This window comes from Delphinapterus leucas, chromosome 13, assembly GCF_059928025.1.
Source record: "Delphinapterus leucas isolate spDelLeu-1000000601 "Yukka" chromosome 13, BTC_Dleu_Yukka2, whole genome shotgun sequence".
Taxonomy (NCBI): domain Eukaryota; kingdom Metazoa; phylum Chordata; class Mammalia; order Artiodactyla; family Monodontidae; genus Delphinapterus; species Delphinapterus leucas.
The window spans coordinates 75,155,426-75,173,167 of record NC_143141.1 but is presented as its reverse complement, the minus strand read 5'-3'; the positions used below and the strand labels follow the sequence as shown (position 1 = coordinate 75,173,167).

At 40.0% G+C, this 17,742-nt stretch overlaps 1 protein-coding gene across 1 annotated transcript in view; it reads right to left on the bottom strand.

The window, feature by feature from the left end:
* DNAJC27 (DnaJ heat shock protein family (Hsp40) member C27) overlaps positions 1-17,742 on the bottom strand; it is a 43,080-nt gene that overhangs the window by 10,095 nt on the left and 15,243 nt on the right. The window contains exons 4-6 of the mRNA XM_022574309.3: positions 8,331-8,495; positions 7,572-7,694; positions 1,529-1,689 (exon numbers count right to left, since the gene is read on the bottom strand). Coding sequence (XP_022430017.1) covers positions 1,529-1,689; positions 7,572-7,694; positions 8,331-8,495 — 449 coding nt within the window. The remainder of the gene's footprint in view (positions 1-1,528; positions 1,690-7,571; positions 7,695-8,330; positions 8,496-17,742) is intronic.

The following is a 17,742-nucleotide window of genomic DNA, read 5'->3' as shown; positions in this document are numbered from 1 at the left end:
GATTATTGTTCTAAGTTAATTAGTAAGTAATAGTTTCTTAGTTATAGAGCCAATATCCCTTGGAGATGAAATGGAAGAATTTAGGATGTGACTGTGGAAGTCTAAAAGGACATTTAAAAGCCACCAATTAATTTTGTGCTATGAGGTCATCTGAATTCCTTCAGGTGTTTAACAGCTCCTCAGTAATGCCTGGCAAGTCCAGGGAGACCAATAACTGTCTCCCTTTTCCCGTTCCCTCTTTCCTTCTGGACTCAAAGGTATGCTATGAGACCAAAATGGAGGAGATACTTAATGCTGTTGACGCTGACAAGGCGATTTCAAGAGCTACTTTTTCTTTTGTGGGAATCAAGGTGAAAAAGTAGAAAGGGGAGGAAAGCTACAGTGCAAAATAAAAAGGTCTGAGAACTCTAATAATACGTATAGTAACAGTATTATTATAGCATTAAAAGTTATATAACAATTGAAAGTTGTTAAGAGAGTAGATTCCAAGAGTTCTAATCACAAGGAAAAAACATTTTTTTTGGTATCGATATGAGATGGTAGATGGTAATTAAACTTACTGTGGTCGTCATTTCACAATATATGTAAGTCAAATCATTATGCTGTACACCTTAAACTCATACAGTACTGTATATCATTTATATTTCAATAAAACTGGGGGGAAAAGTTATATAATCATGCTGGATAATGATTTATTCTTTCACAAAGAGTAGTGATTGTATTGCCTTTTCTCCCAAATAATTATTTTGGTTTTTGTTTTTTTACACAGCCCTCTCACTGTTGTGGCCTCTCCCGTTGCGGAGCACAGGCTCCGGACGCGCAGGCTCAGCGGCCATGGCTCACGGGCCTAGCCGCTCCGCGGCATGTGGGATCTTCCCGGACCGGGGCATGAACCCGTGTCCCCTGCATCGGCAGGCGGACTCTCAACCACTGCGCCACCAGGGAAGCCCCCAAATAATTATTTTGGATAAAATAAAATAATTTAATATCAACACACACAGACGAGGAACTAGCAGGATTTTTGACAGAGATAGAAAGAGACAGAGACAGGCAGACACACAGTGCTCAGGGTCAAGAACCAATTCTACCACTAACTCCTGAGGTCCTTGACTCTGTTTTTAGTCTCAATGAGTCCCAGTTTTCCCACCTATGAAATGAAATGTTTGGACAGGTTGATTGCTAACACTCTTTCCTTCTCTAAAATTCTATGATTTAAGAATTCTTTTTTTTTTCTTTTGAGGTTACATTAGCTTCAAGGCTCTTAGTCAACAAAAGCAGAGCACATAATTTCAGAAGGTACTTATATAATATACAAACCACATAGTTCCCACAGTAAGCAGTTGTGCCCTCTGTTTTCTCCCTTTGGTATTCACTTAATTCAGTGAAGGAGCATTATTAAGTAATCTAAGATATTTCCACACATCTTCATATTTCTAGCCAATTACAAGATGATATCGCACTATAATTCTGATGATTGAGTCTTTTTCTATAACAGAAGGCAGCACTAATATCTGAGAGCACTGCTTACCTTGAGGCCCCAGGTTTGACTCCCAACATGTCCCAACTATCTTTACTATTTCGAATTCTGCGAATGCTGTCTGCTTGTTCTTTGGTGAAACTAGCACTGCTATTTGTGATAGGACGTTTCCCGCCGTTTTCACATAAATCAACTATGGATACATAAAAGGTCTGCAAAAAGAAAACACATCCCAGAGGAGAACTGATTTTGAGAAAATAGGAATTCCTTCTAACCATCAACTTAAAGAATTTTAATATAGTCCAGTAACTTAAAATTCACAATAAAGCAAACGTACTTTGGAAGATGTTTTTCTTTCATACTATACATACATATATGTGTATATATATATATTTAAGCACACAGTAAGGATAAGGAATAAAATTTCAATGGCTTATAATCCTACTCTCAGATAACCACACTTGAAATTAAAAACTAGTACATGAATATTGTTAGAAAAATTCAAATAGTAGGAAAAAGTGTAAAATGAAAACTGTCTCCCTACCCCTCAAGTTCCTCTCCTTGAGGTAACCATTATTAATATATTATTTCAGTATCCTTCCAGAATAATTTTCTATCAGTACCCAGTCCATACACACATCCAAACCCTAAGCATTTACATAAAAGAGAGCAGACTAAACACACTGCTTAGCACCCTGCATTTTTTTTTCACATAATAATAAATCTTGGAACCTTTCTCTAGCTGCATATAGACACTTTCTTCCTTCTTTCGTTTAGGTTTTTTCTTTTACATCTTTATTGGAGTACAATTGCTTTACAATGGTGTGTTAGTTTCTGCTGTATAATAAAGTGAATCAGCCATACGTATACATATATCCCCATATCCCCTCCCTCTTGCGTCTCCCTTCCACTCTCCCTGTCCCACCCCTCTAGGTGGTCACCAAGCACCGAGCTGATATCCCTGTGCTATGCGGCTGCCTCCCACTAGCTATCTATTTTACCTTTGGTAGTGTATATATGTCCATGCCACTCTCTCACCTCGTCCCAGCTTACCCTTCCCTCCCCAATTCCTCCTTTTAAATGATGGTTCAGTATTCTACTGTGTGACTATACCATAATTTATTTAACCAACTCCCTATTCTTGGACAGGTCAATTGTTTCTAGGTTTTTTCATAAACAGTGCTTTAGTGAATATTTTTTTATGTGTATATATCTCTGCACACTTGTGGGAATACTGCTTTGGGATAAATTCCTAAAAGAATAACTACTGAATAAAAGTGTATGTGCATTTTACTTTTTGATTTTCACAACTTTCATACAAAAAGGTTATACCAGTTTATACTCCCATCACTGTGTATGGGAGTGCCTATTTCCCCACACCCTTGTCAACACTGGGCATTATCATACATCTTCACTTTTGCCAAGCTGATGTGTATCTCACAGTTTTTATTTCATTTCTTTAATTATACGTGCAATTGAGTATCTTTTCATTTGCTTATCAGTCTTTTCTTGTTCTGTAAACTGTTCATATTCTTTTCCTATTTTTATAATGTTTTTCAAAGTGAAAACTATTTTTGATCCTGCTCATATTTCATGCTCTATGCACTATTATTGTTGTTGAATAACTTCACTCAAAAGACTAATTTAATACACTATGGCTGCTTTTAAATTGACTTATCTCCTCATCCCTCCATTTCTTTTTTAATCTCTTCCTCTTTTTTTTCCAGATATTTCTATAGTGCCTATTATCATCTAAAACTTTTATCCTTCTCTTTGACTCCTCTTTCTTATCTCCAGTATTAGCTAATCAATTTGGCAACCTAAACAGGAAGCCTTGACATGTGAAAAGGGGTGTCAAAGGAAAAGCCGTTAGATACCAAGACAAGAGAAGTGTTAACTTAGTTTTAGTCTATCTTAATACTGCTCTGTGTTAACAGCGTAAGATAAAACCAAGTTCCTTCCTGACATAAAGTGTCTATTAAATATATAGGAAACAAAGAAAGTATTGATTAAATTGAACCAGCAGGAATGCACTACTTCTAAGTACTTACAGAATAGTTTATTATACTGTTACCCTTTTTTTAAAGACTATCCATTAGTTCTACCCAAGATTAATCTAAAAAAATAAAAGCAACCTAAAAGGGATCATAGTTCACAAATGTTTGCTTGTGCTACGTATCAATAAGGTTTTCTTCTAGTCTGTAGGTTAACCTAAAATATAAACACTCACAGATTTCTGAGGGCACAAGCATTTACTCATAACACATAATGTTACAGAAGGCTAGCTGTGGTGATATAGAGAATGCTAGAACTGAAGTCAAAAGTCTGTTCAAATTCCTTGTCTGAGTGCCAGCCATGTTGGAGTAATGGGTACTGGACTGAACCTCCTGCCATAAACTACTATAAAAGTGAACAAATATATGAGGTAACTCTTTTCAGGTAGTGGACAACAGCAAGGGCAAGACTGCTCCTTGGTCTTCTACCTGGAGTCCATTTCCTGACCCTGTCACGGAAAGCCAGAGTCTGAGCAGACACAAAGTCCCATTGAGCTAAGGAGGTAGAGGTGAGAGCTTGAGGATGCTGAAGTGGCTAGAATCTGTGGAGCAGGGCCTTGGATAGGAGGGAATTGTGCAGAGTTGGGCCCCAGAAGTCCATGTGAGGGTTCCCTACTAGTTTGTAGCTGAGGGCTAGGCTGTAAATACATAGGATGAGATCACCTGAGGCTTATCAGATAATAGCTACTAAGGGGTTGAGAACAGAACTGGCTAGTGGTGGGAACTGACTACTAAGGGGAAGAGCCATCCTGGGGACACCAGAATTTGGCCTTGTTAGAGGAGAGAGACTGCCTTAACATCTCATTAATACCCCTAGCATCTAGCTGAGACACCACAGAAAGGCTTTGCCTTACGAGTTAGATTCATTCTAACAAAACCTAAAACCAAGAACGACAAGATCTGCAAGGGGGACAGAATTTGCAGGCTGAATCCTGCCAAATTAGAAGGGCTTGGGAAACACTTTGGGTTTCCTTCAGATCCTTGCTATTAAAGCAAAAAGTCAAGCCTATACAAGTTCAATGTAATCTGCCAATAACTGAACTGCCTGCTGAAACAAAACCAACATTCTTCTGAGGCAAATAAACAAATCTAGAGTCTCTATAATGTATTGTCTACAATGTCTGGTGTTAAATCAAAAATCACTACTCATACAAAGAAACAAAAATGTGATCCATAGTCAAGAAAAAAGCAGTCCATAGAAACTGAACCCAAGATGGTTCAGATATTGCACAAAGACTGTAAAGCTGCTATTATAACTATTTCAAAGAGATAAAGAAAAATATGTTCAAAATGAGTAAATAGAGAATCTCAGCAAAGAACTGGAACTACACAAAAGAACAAAATGCAAATTCTACAACTGAAAAGTAGTGAATTGAAAACTTCACTTGGTAGATTTAACAGCAGATTGAAATCAGATCAATAGAGACTATGCAATCTGAAAAACAGAAGAAAATGGAAGAAAAATAAACAGTCTCAAGGACTATGGGAAAAAACAAAATGGTCTAATATATACATAATTGGAGTCCCAGAAGGAAAAGAGAGTGAAAATAGGGCCAAAAAAAATTGGAAGAAATAACGGTTTAAAAAAAAATTCCCATATTTGATGAAAAACACCTGCTTACCAATCCAAGAAAATCAACAAACCCCAAGTAAGATAAATATAACGAGAACCACACCTAGGCACATAGCACAACTGCTGAAAATCAAAGATAAACTCTTGAAAGTAGCTGGAGGAAAAAAAGGACACATTATATATAAAGGAATAAGAGTAAGAACAGGTGCTAACATCTCATGGGACACAACAGAGGCCAGAAGAGAATGAACCAGTGTCTTCAAAGTGCTGAAAGAAAGTTAATCTCTAACAGTTATTTATACTTCTTGGACAAATCACTACTACTCTTTGATGTCCTCATATCTGAAATGAGAATGATACCTGCCACACATTGTTAAGAGTCTCATATGAGTGAAGCATGTAAACTTCTCCAGAAGTTTAATTGGTTAATTTAATTTAAATGGTTAAGTATCATGATTGCATACATATAGGTACAAACTATGTACCTATATAGTCTATGTATTCAAAAGAATAGAAAAGTGGCAAACCAATATCAACTTATTTGGTCTTGAAATAGACGCTACTGATGCCCAATTCAGCCTGTCAGCCAAGGATAAAACCTGTCTTCTAGTAGAAGGGGTGACATCTTGTTAGAAGGAAATTCAGCACAAAAGATTAAATAAAATCCCACTTGATAATTAAGAACAACTCTTTATAGTATAGCTACATTATTTGAAATGCTAAAAATTCCCCAAATATCAGATATATTCATAAGAAAAAATGCATTATTCATGACACCACTTACTTTCAAATGTATCTATAATTAAGAGTTGACTGAACTTCCCTGGTGGCATAGTGGTTAAGAATCTGCCTGCCAGCCTTTCTCACCTTCTGAGATGGCCCACACTCTGTGAAGTGTGTTTCTCCCAAGGTCGCTCTCACCTTCTGAGATGGCCCACACTCTGTCTGTGGAGAGTGCTTCTCTCTAAATAAATCTACTTTAGGACTTCCCTGGTGGCGCAGTGGTTAAGAATATGCCTGCCAATGCAGGGGACATGGGTTCAATCCCTAGTGCGGGAATATCCCACATGCTGTGGAGCAACTAAGCCTGTGCGCCACAACTACTGAGACTGCACTCTAGAACCTGCAAGCCACAACTACTGAAGCCCGCACGCCCTAGAGCCCGCGAGCCGCAACGACTGAGCCCACGTGCAGCAACTACTGAAGCCCATGTGCTCTAGGGCCCGCGTGCCACAACTACTGAACCCGTGTGCTGCAACTACTGAAGCCTGCACACCTAGAGCCCATGCTCTGCAACAAGAGAAGCCACCACAGTGAGAAGCCTGCGCACCGCAACGAAGAGTAATCCCTACTTGCTACAACTAGAGAAAGCCTGCGCACAGCAATGAAGGCCCAACGCAGTCCAAAAATAAATAAATAAATAAAATCCACTTCTTACCTAAAAAAAAAAAAGAATCTGCCTGCCAATGCAGGGGACATGGGTTTGAGCCCTGGTCCAGGAAGATCCCACATGCCATGAAGCAACTAAGCCCCTGTGCTACTACTGAGCCTGCGCTCTAGAGCCCACAAGCCACAACTACTGAAGCCCGCATGCCTAGAGCCCGTGCTCCACAAGAGAAGCTACCGCAATAAGAAGCCCAAGCACCTCAAAGAGTAGTCCCCGCTCACCACAACTACAGAAAGCCCGCACGTAGCAACAAAGACCCAAAGCAGCCAAAAATTAATTCCTTTTTTAAAAAGAAAAAAAAATTTTTTTTAAAAAGGAGTTGACTATAATCTGTTGTTTAGGTAGTCTCCCCCCTTAAAATTATTCTAGATTATTAAATCCTAAAAAATGACCATCTATTCAGGTTGCCATGTTAGTCCATCCTTCTATTGCCTACGTGATCGGTGAGACCGAACTTTTACGTATGACTGGCTGGATTCTGCAACGAGTCTCCTGGTCTCTAACTGTACCCGCAGGGGCTACGATATAGGATTATATTAGCTATGGCAAGGCAATTTTGCCAAAGTAGTGCCTTCATTTGATTATGCATACACATGTAACCAAAGGTGGTTTTAAAGAAAATATTTGTCCCATTTAAGTAAGTATATAATAAGTGTTGTTAAACTTGATGATCATCAGGATCACCTACAGAGATTTTTCAAAATACAGGTTCCTCAGCTCCATCAAAACATTAAGCTTCTGGTAGGTCTGGAGCCCAGCAATTTGTATTTTGAAGAATTTCCCCAAGTAATTCTGATGAGCAGGTAGATCTGGTTTAAAACAGACAGCAGACAAATATCACACATACACACACACTCATTCTCTCCTTCTCTCTCCCATTCTTTCTTTCTTACTAGCTTCGGAAAAGAAAGCTTATTCTAATGAGAAATTCCTATTACTGTTTTGCTTCTCATAATTTACACTAAAATTTGGTATGGTCAGCCTTGACACAAACTCTAGAACAATAAAATGCCAGGTTACCTGGAACATCTCACTGATTCCTTCTCCAGTTTGAGCCGAAGTTTCGAAGTACAGGAACCCTTTGCTTTCAGCCCAAAGACGTCCTTCACTTTCATCAACACAGCGGTGCTTAGCACAGTCGATCTGAAATTAAAAGTTGGGGGCAGGGGGAGAGAAGATTCCAACCTTGTCCCACTAGAATAGGCCCAGTAGGTCTCTGTCAATCCTCTGCTGAGGCAAAAACTCTTCTTAAGTGAACCCCAGCACTAGCATATAAAATTATCAGGAACAAAGAAGATTAAAAAATTACTTATATTGAATGTGGACTGATTTTCTGTGGCGAAACCACAAGTGCCTGATACCAGCATTCTCCTTTGAGAACACTGCTGCTGCTCACCTCTGTGAAAGCTGGCTTCATCACATCTGCCACGCCTGAGGGCCATGGTCTGCCCTTCACACCTTTCCACAGTCCACATTTCACCTAATTGCTTCCCCTACTCCAATCAGGTCAGAGTGTTATTATTAGGCTCCACCTCTCCTGCTCAGTCACCAATATCCTCCCCAAGTATGGCACCAGTGAAAAAAAAAGGATAAAAATCCTGATATGCCAGGCTTTATTTTTTAATTATTTTTGTTTTAGGGACCTTTGTTTTGAAAAGCTGTTGATTCCTGTATTACAGATTGCAGAATTTTTTTCTTTTTATTTATTCCCAAAAACTCAGCCACACTCTTCCCATAATGAACCTAGAAAGTTAAGCATACCATTTCCAAAGCAGTTACCTTGTTGGCACACACTGCAAATACAATATTTTCCATGTTTCCATGAGGTCCAAGATCTTGCTTCATTTCTGCCAGCCATGCATCAAGGGCATCAAAGGAATCTTTCTGCCCAACATCATAGACCAGTATCACACCCTGTGTGTCCTTGTAAAACTCATTACGAACCTTTACATAAAAGAACAGGTGCACAAAATGTAGGTATTATGATTTTATAAAAGTATATCTCACAGTCATTGACTTAGCAAAGTGTGTTCTTTTATGTATCCATAGTGTTTTCTAATTGTTACTACTGGCCTTTGGAGGGTTTTTTATAAAATCAATTTTAAAAGTCTCTTAGTATAGAAGGACTTGTGATGGAACTGACGGCCTCCTGCCCCGACCCTCCTCACCTCCAGTTCCACTCCCCAGAGGCGATCGATCTTTCATTGTTGTTAGTAGGCCTTTAGAAGAACACAAATTATATAGCATTCTTCTTAAGGAGAACTAGGAAGGTGAATGAATAATTAAAAAGAACTTAAGGCAAAAAATGACACAAGTATCAGCAGTAGGTACAGCCATTTATATATCACATCCCAAAGCTGGCTTCCCCCAGGATGCTAGGCAGAACCTCCCTATGACTCTTGGGTCTCTATAGCAACTCTAGAACTCCAAACTCTGAGTGTCTGTGTGATGCAGTGGAAAAGAGCATGGGCTCTAGAGTCAGATCTGGGTTTACACTTACTTACTAGTTGTGTGATCTTGGGCAAGTCACATAACCTCTCTGCATCTCAGTTTCCTCATCTGTAAAATGGGGATAACACTACTTACTTCATAGGGTTATTATGAGGATTAAATGAGATAATGAAGGCAGAGCACCTAAATAGTGCCTGGAAAACAATGTGTATCAGCACCTTTTCCTTTCCTTCCTTGCATTCATTCTGACTGTCCTCCTTTGATGTTCTTATTAAAAATGGCAACTGAGGACTTCCCTGGTGGTGCAGTGGTTAAGAATCCGCCTGCCAATGCAGGGGACATGGGTTCGAGCCCCAGTCCGGGAAGATCCCACATGCCGTGGAGCAACTAAGCCCGTGTGCCACAACTACTGAGCCTGTGTTTCTACAGCCCACATGCCACAACTGAAGCGCGCGTGCCCAGAGCCTGTACTCCACAACAAGAGAAGCCACCACAATGAGAAGCCCGTGCACTGCAACGAAGAGTAGCCCCCGCTTGCCGCAACTAGAGAAAGCCCGCGCACAGCAACTAAGACCCAATGCAGCCAAAAATAAATAAATAAATAAATAAATAAATAAATGTTCCTTAAAAAAAAAAAAAGGCAACTGACCTCTGGGGCATATCTTCAATTCTGGGAAGAGGCAACATGAAGTACAGGGCGCAATAAAGTGGTAGAGGCGCTAACATGACAGGTTAGGTGGATAAGGAACAACACTGACAGACTGGGGTTTTCAGGCCAAAATTCCAGTAAGAATCCTGACAGAGGCCATGTATTATATGTTCTTTCCAGGAAATTCCAGTAAGTACTCAGACTCACACTGGATATGTAGTAAGAATGAAGACATCTCTCACACATCTGGCATGAAGTGTCTATAGGTTTCTGAGCATAGAGAGACACCTGGACCAAGAATGTAAGTGCCTCTTAATTTACATAAACATAGAAAGCTATCCCCTAAAATCAAAACCAACAAAATTGGAACGAATTTAATGTGATGAAGACCAGGAAGGTGTCTTCTACCCTCAGTACTCATGGCCCTTAGCCCTCCTGCAGGAGTTAAATAGAGTTTTCCCTTCTGTCTAGAAACTCCTGCTGCCTGGGCTCCCACACACCACATTCTCCCGGTTCTTAACTGATCTCTCTTCCACCGACTCCTCTTCTCTCCATTGCTCCCACTCCAGTCTGCCGCCACAATTCCAAACCCTGTCCTGGGCCCTCATCCCTTCTTTGTTATCCTTCCTCCCAACTCAGCAAAATCAACCACTTGCGCGGTTTCAACTGTGAGAACCTCCAAGCTGAGTCCTTTCATCAGCACTTCTAGACCCACATTTCCAGTGAGCTCTAGACTTCCAGCTGAATGTCCTGTTGGAAACTCAGATTCCATCTGCACAACAGGAAACCCTCCAATTCATTCCTTCCTAAACTTTTCCTTCTCTTGAACTTCTAGTGATGAAAGCAGCACACCCCTCACTGAGCCACTCAGGTTGAAAGCCTGGTGTTAGCCTCTGCTGCTCTTCTTTGCCCAGCAGATTCAAACAGTTCTGTAGAAGCCGCCTCTGCCATGCTTCTTGCACTGTCACTTCCTTTCCATTTTCATTGCCAACATTATCTCTTGACTGCACAACTGCAAGAGTCTTCTAAGCAATCTCCCTAGCAACGTTATATATTGTGCATATGTATCTTTTTAAAGCCCCGGCTCAAAAATTCTTCATTGTTTCCCTACTGCCCACCCTCCAAAGTTCAAACTCTTTTAATTGATATTAACAGCATCTGATCAGTCCTCCACCAACTTCCCAGCTTGATCCCCCTCCTGTTCCCTGTACTTCAAACTGGATAATCTCTCATTCCCCAAACCTGTCCTATGCCTTCCTAACTCCACCTGGAAATGGATACCTCTTCATCTTTCATTTTCTAAGATCTAGCTATAATGCTGTATCTTTCATGTAGCTTCTTCTTCCCCCTTTCTCACCATCTAATCCCCTCCACCTGCAAAACAGAATGCAATCTCTATGTCCCTTGGAATACCACAGCATTCTGTACTTCTAATAGCACTCATGTCACTTCCTGTCTAGTTTCATAGTTAGTAGCATATCCAGCTGTCTTCCCCACTAGACTGTAAGCGACATGAAGGAACATATCTTTGTGTCACCCCCTGGGCCTAGCAGGTATAAGTATTTGTATAATCAAATGGCTGAATGTGCTATAGTAGAGAACAAAAGTAGAGGCCAAAAGGGAAAAGAATTCCAAAATCAGATCATGCTGTTCAGAGGGAGATTTGTGTGTAGAAAGAGAATTAAATGAGCTCAATGGATTTCTCTTTCAAGGGACTCAAGTTCAAGTTTGGGTTCAGCAACTAGCTGTCATCTTGAGTAAGTGACTTTATTACCTCAAGCCTTAGTTTCTGTAAAATGGAAAGGTCAAAGCTGATGCCTCAGTGGTCCCTAGAGTTCCATTATTCTTACCTCCCCTAACAGCTTTCTACTGTAGTCCTGGCAGACTTGCCGCATCTGAAGTTTAATTAAATAGGATGCTAAGGGAACTGGAATTATTTAATTTTAAAGCAGAGATGGCAAACTTTCTAGCTTGTAGGTTAGAGAGAGCTGTTAGTTTAATATCACTCAGGCCTCAGAAAGTTTTAATAGACCCACTAACTCATCCCAATAAACCCCAGAATTCAGCTGTGTGCACGAGTGGAAGCAAGACTCGTGGTAAAATACAGGCCATCATTCTCTTGGGAGTCCCCTCTCTGACACTTTCCTCCGAGATTGCTATCTGACACACTAAGCAGACTGTCTTTTCTCAGCAGGCCCTTTGGGTAAAACTGTCACACGGACTGGTGACAATGGAAGCGTCAATGGAGGACAGACGCTAAGGATTTGAGGAAGCCAGACGCCTTGAGAATGACTGTGGATGCTTCACTAGGTGTGTGCTGGGCAAAGGTGTACTTTGGTCAGTTTAGGGCTTAGAAAGAAGGTGATGGCTTTGGTCTCGTCAAATAGGAGGGTTTGAGCTACAGACAGCAAATACTTGACCAAAAAGGAGAGATCAAGGCTATTTTGGAGAAAAGGTACTTCAGAAGTGGTGATTTCAAGGTGCTTCTATTAATTATACTTCTATTTTTGTGAGCTGCTAAAAAAGTAGCTATTGCAATTTTGGGCTGCATTAATAAGCGTCTAGTGTCTAATGATAGAAGTAACAGAACGCTCAGGCTTTTTCACTAGTTAGACAATATCTGGAATGTTGTGTTCAGTTCTCAGCTCCCTATCAGCTACCTAGAGGTTATCCACACAGGATGCTGACTGGTCTAGCTGTGGCAGGAAGAAAAAATGTTTTACCTGGAAAGGTGCAGATTAACAAATATTAGGAAGGTTCTCTTATAGTAGCACAGACTCAGGCTATGTTGCCTCAAAAACAAGGCCAGAATCAGTAGCAAATTCAAAGGAAGGCAGCCTTCATAACAGAGAAGTTGTTAATGTACAGTTTTTAACTCTGTAAAAGATTAACTCATGAAGTAGTGAGACCCTATCATTAGACATACTCATTCTCCAAACTTAACAGTCTGCACCACTCAAAACTGTCCTGTGTATTATACGGTCCCTGGATTCCCACCAACCTACATAATTCTTACTTCTCCATCAAGACTCAGTTTAAATGTTGCTTCCTTCAACAGGATTTCCTGACCTTCCAGATAAGCTAGATGTGGGTATTAAATGCTCCCAAGCATTCTGTCCTTTGTTTACCATGTGTCTTCTCTGACATAATTATGTGTCATGAAAACTGGGGCTGTGTATTTTCAGTGTGCAGCATAGAAACTGGCATACTGTTATCTGGTGAATGAATGATGGCCATCAATCAGGGATGCTACAGAAAGAAATCCTGCAATGACAGAAGTCTGGACCACATAATTCTCAGGCATCTTCTAACTTTCCACTTACATGACTTTGATGTAATCTAAGATTTATGTTAGCATTTCTGGTAGTTAGAATCTACGTCAAACTTTGGTCACCTAGAGCCTCCATTCCTTTTTCACTGACAATATTCTACACTTGTAAAATTGATTTAATCCACTGTAAGGCTTCACATTTGAAAGGAATTCATTTAACCTAAATATTTGGGTATATTCACAAGATGGAAGATTATATAGCCATTAAAAGTTACGTTTCCTGTGGTAAGATGGAGTACATGTGCTTTTCCCTATTCCTTCTGCTAAGTACAAGTAAAAATCCAGGATGCTATATATAAAACATACAGAGACTTCCCTGGCGGTCCAGCGGTTAAGACTCCAGGCTTCCACTGCAGGAAGCACGGGTTCAATCCCTGCTCGGAGAACTAAGATCCCGCATGCCACATGGCAAGGCCAAAAGAAACCAAAGAAAAATCCCAAAAAAACAAAAGAAACAAACAAAAAGAAGATTCTGGAAGGTGGGAAGGAGAAGGCAGACAAGCTAGGTACCTCAGGACCTGAGGAATGACACAGCAGTGAGTTCCCTGGGTTTTCTTTTGCCTCATGTATCCAAACCTTAGAGCAGAAGTACAACCTGGAAATGCCAATGGGTACAGACCAATAAAAGCCTAACAAAAGCCTGCTCTCTTTAGTGAAGGATCAGGAAAGATGATAACCACTCTACTTCAGCCTGACACCTCAGAAAAGTTCTGTCTCACCACTCCCACCCACTCAAGCAAAGGCTGAGTGGAAATTTTAGAAAAATAAATTACTGAAAAATAGAATGAATGAAATAAAAAGCCTAGTATTATAGTTGGGCTCAAGAGCAGAATGGAGGAGACAGTGGAAAGAATCAGTGAAATGGAAGGCAAAACAATAATGACCTAATCTGAACAACAGAGAGAAAATAAACTAAAATAAGGAAAGAAAAGAAAAAGAAAAAAGAAAAAAGAAAAAAACAGAGCCTCAGGGACCTGTGAGACTATAATAAGATCAGAGTCCTGGAAGGAGAGGAGAAACGTGGTGGGGCTGAAAAGTACTTAAAGAGAAATAATGGATGAAAACTTCCCAAATTTGGCAGGAGGCATAAACCTACAGATTTAAGCTGAGAAAACCCCAAACAGGAAAAACTCAAAGAAATCCATGCCAAAAGACATAATTAAGCCTGTAAAAATTAAAGACAAAGGAAAAATATCATGAAAGCGGTCAGAGAAAAAAATGACACCTCTCCGAACCTAAATAAGTGAACCTTCCCAATAAATATCCCATTCCTCAGAAGCCCCACTTCTTCCCTGAGTAGTGAGATTATAGGGGATTAAGGGGCTCAGTGAGTACAAGAGGTGGCCTCAAAACCGCAAATGATAAGGGAATCTAAGTAGAGAAGAGGAATATTATCGTAAGAGGAGAAATGATTCTCATATAACATGAAATAACTTTGCATGGTGCTCAAGAGAAATTAGAGAAAACAGCAAAGTAGGAAGTTTTCTGTGATATGTACTATTTTCCCATGAGATACAATGTTTAAAAAACTGCTCTTAAATGCAGAGTTGAGACAATTTTACAGCAGAAGTTTCTAAGTTTAAGATGAAATGGACCTGATCTCATATAAAAAAGTATTGACAATGTTAAAAAAAAAATGGGGGATAAAACCATTTCAAATGACAGCAGATTTTTCATCAGAAACCATGAGGCCAGAGGAAAGAAGTGTTGAAAAAAAAGAAAAATTGTAACCGAGCAGGACACCATGGGGACTTTTCAGGACAGACCCCTCCCCCATATCCTCTGCTGTACCTCCTCTCTGAAGTACCTAGATAATAGTATCTGATGCACACTTCCTGAGTTGTTTTACAGATGCTAAAACCACCAATGGAAGAAATTAATTACTTGATGATCATGAGCACAAAGGCCCCCAGACCTACTGGCGCCGAAGGATTGATAATGTTAATTCCTATTATTCTGCCCTGTTATCCCACCATCAACCAATCAGAGAATTGTGCACAAGCTGATCACATACCCTGTGTGTGTGGGGGGGGGGATTTGGAGGGGGGCGCCCTTGCTTTTAAAAATGCTTTGCTGAAATCGTTCGGGGAGTTCGGGGTTTTTTTTTTCCCCAGCATTAGCTGTCCGGGACTACCTGCTTGGCACCCTGCAATAACTGCTGTACTTTCCTTCACAACAACCTATTGTCAGTAGAATTGGATTTACTGCGCACAGGTGAGTGGACCCAAGTTTGGTCTGGTAACAATATCAAACCAGAATCCCATAACCTGCAAAACAAAAATTCTCCAGGGCCAAAGGAGAAACCAAAACATTCTTAATCAAGGAAAACTAAGAGAATCTGTTGCCAGCAGACCGACACTAAAAGAATGGCTAAAGGAGTCCTCCACACAGAAAGGAAATGATAAAAGAAGGAACCCTGGAACATAACAAAGGATGAAAGAACAGAGTAAGTAAAAATACGGTGAATTCAATATGCTTTCCTTCTCTCTTAAGTTTTCTAAATTATGTTTGACAGTTAAGCAAAAATTAAACACTGTTGTTCTTCTAATATACTTAGAGAAAATATTTAAGACAATTATATTATAAATGGGAGAGGATAAAGGGGCGTAAAAGAAGGAAAAGTTTCTACACTCCACTCAAACTGTTAAAGTAACACCACCAGTAGCCTGTGATAACTTACGTAATAACTAGAGTATCCACTAATAAAGCTATGCAGAAAGATTTACTCAAAAACACTATAGAGGGGCTTCCCTGGTAGCACAGTGGTTAAGAATCCACCTGCCAATGCAGGGAACATGGGTTCAATGCCTGGTCCAGGAAGATCCCACGTGCCGCGGAGCAACTAACCCACGAGCCGCAACTACTGAAGCCCATGTGCCTAGAGCCCGTGCTCCGCAACAAGAGAAGCCACCGCAATGAGAAGTTCGCGCACCGCAACGAAGAGTAGCCCCCACTCGCCACAACTAGAGAAAGCCTGCGCGCGGCAACAAAGACCCAACGCAGCCAAAAATAAAATAAATAAATTTATTAAAAAAAACTTGACAAATCAAAATGGAATTAAAAAAATGTTCAAGTAACCCACAGGAGGGCAGGAAAAAGAAAACAGAAATGAAAAATGGAAAACAAGGGCTTCCCTGGTGGCACAGTGGTTAAGAATCCACCTGCCAATGCAGGGGACAGGTTTGAGCCCTGGTCCAGGAAGATCCCACATGCCACAGAGCAACTAAGCCTGTGCACCACAACTACTGGGCCTGTGCTCTAGAGCTCACAAGCCAAAACTACTGAGCCCACGTGCCACAACAACTGAAGCCCGCGTGTCTAGAGCCCGTGCTCCACAACAGGAGAAGCCACCACAATGAGAAGCCCATGCACCGCAACGAAGAGTAGCCCCCGCTCACCACAACTAGAGAAAGCCCGCGGGCAGCAACGAAGACCCAAAGCAGCCAAAAATAAATAAATAAATTCATTTTTTTAAAAAATGGAAAACAAACAAACAAAAATAATAAACTTAAACGCTAACATATCAATAACTACGTAAGAGTAGGTGATCTAAGGACAGAAGCTGGCATAATACATTAAAAAACATGATTGAACTATGTATTGTCTTATCACTTCAAATATAATGATATAAGCAGGCTGAAAGTGCAAGGATAGAAAAAGATGTATCATGCAAATATTAATCAAAGGAAAGCAAAAATGTCTATATTAATATCAGATAAAATAGACATTAGAAAGAAAATTACCAGAGACACAGGGGGGACAGGATATAATAATAAAATTATATAATGAAGGCATAGCAATCCTAAATGTATATGCACCAAACAAGAGAGCTACAAAATATGTGAAGCAAAAAATCAATAGAACTAAAAGGAGAAACAGACAAATCCACAATTAATGTTGGAAACTTCAAAACCCCTCTTTTAGCAACTGACAGAACTAAACAGAAATTCAGCAAGGATATAAAGGAACTCAACAACACCACTGACCAACAGGCTCTAATAAATATTTATAGAACACTTTATCCAACAGTAGCAGAATATACATTCTTTTCAAGCACCCATGTAACATATACCAAGATAGACCACGTCCTGGGCCATGAAAAAGAAACCTCAACAAATTTTTAAAAATTGAAATCACATAGTGTGTTCTCTGATCACAATGAAATCAAACTAGAAATCAATAACAGAAAGATAACAGGAAGATTTCTAACACTTGGAAACTAAACAACACACTTCTAAATAATCCACAGATCAAACAGAAAATCTCAAGGGAAATTTTCTTAAAAAGCTGAATGAATGAGATGAAAATGAAAATACAACATATCAAAACTTGTGGGATACAGCTACATAGTACTGAGAGGGGAATTTATAATACTAAATGCATACATTAGAAAAGAAAGTCTCAAATCAATAATCTAAGCTCCCACCTCAAGAACCTAGAACAAGAAGAGTAGAGTAAACCCAAAGCAAGCAGAAGGGAGGAAATAAATGAAAAACCCAAGGAAGGAAAAACAAAAGATAAAGGCCATGAGATTGATTTTGAGACTACTTAGGACTGATAAGCAGATGAAAGTAAACCAAGTGAGGCTGCTTTCGTTTCTTCTGGGGAGAGAGCACACATGACTGAGAAGTGCACTGGAAAATCGCCCTAGAACACTGCTACAAAGGGTTCATTTCTGAATTCCTAAGTTCCTATACCTATGTAATTATCTTTTCACATTCTGGGCTAAGGCACAAAGTAAAAAGCAACAGTCCTTTGAA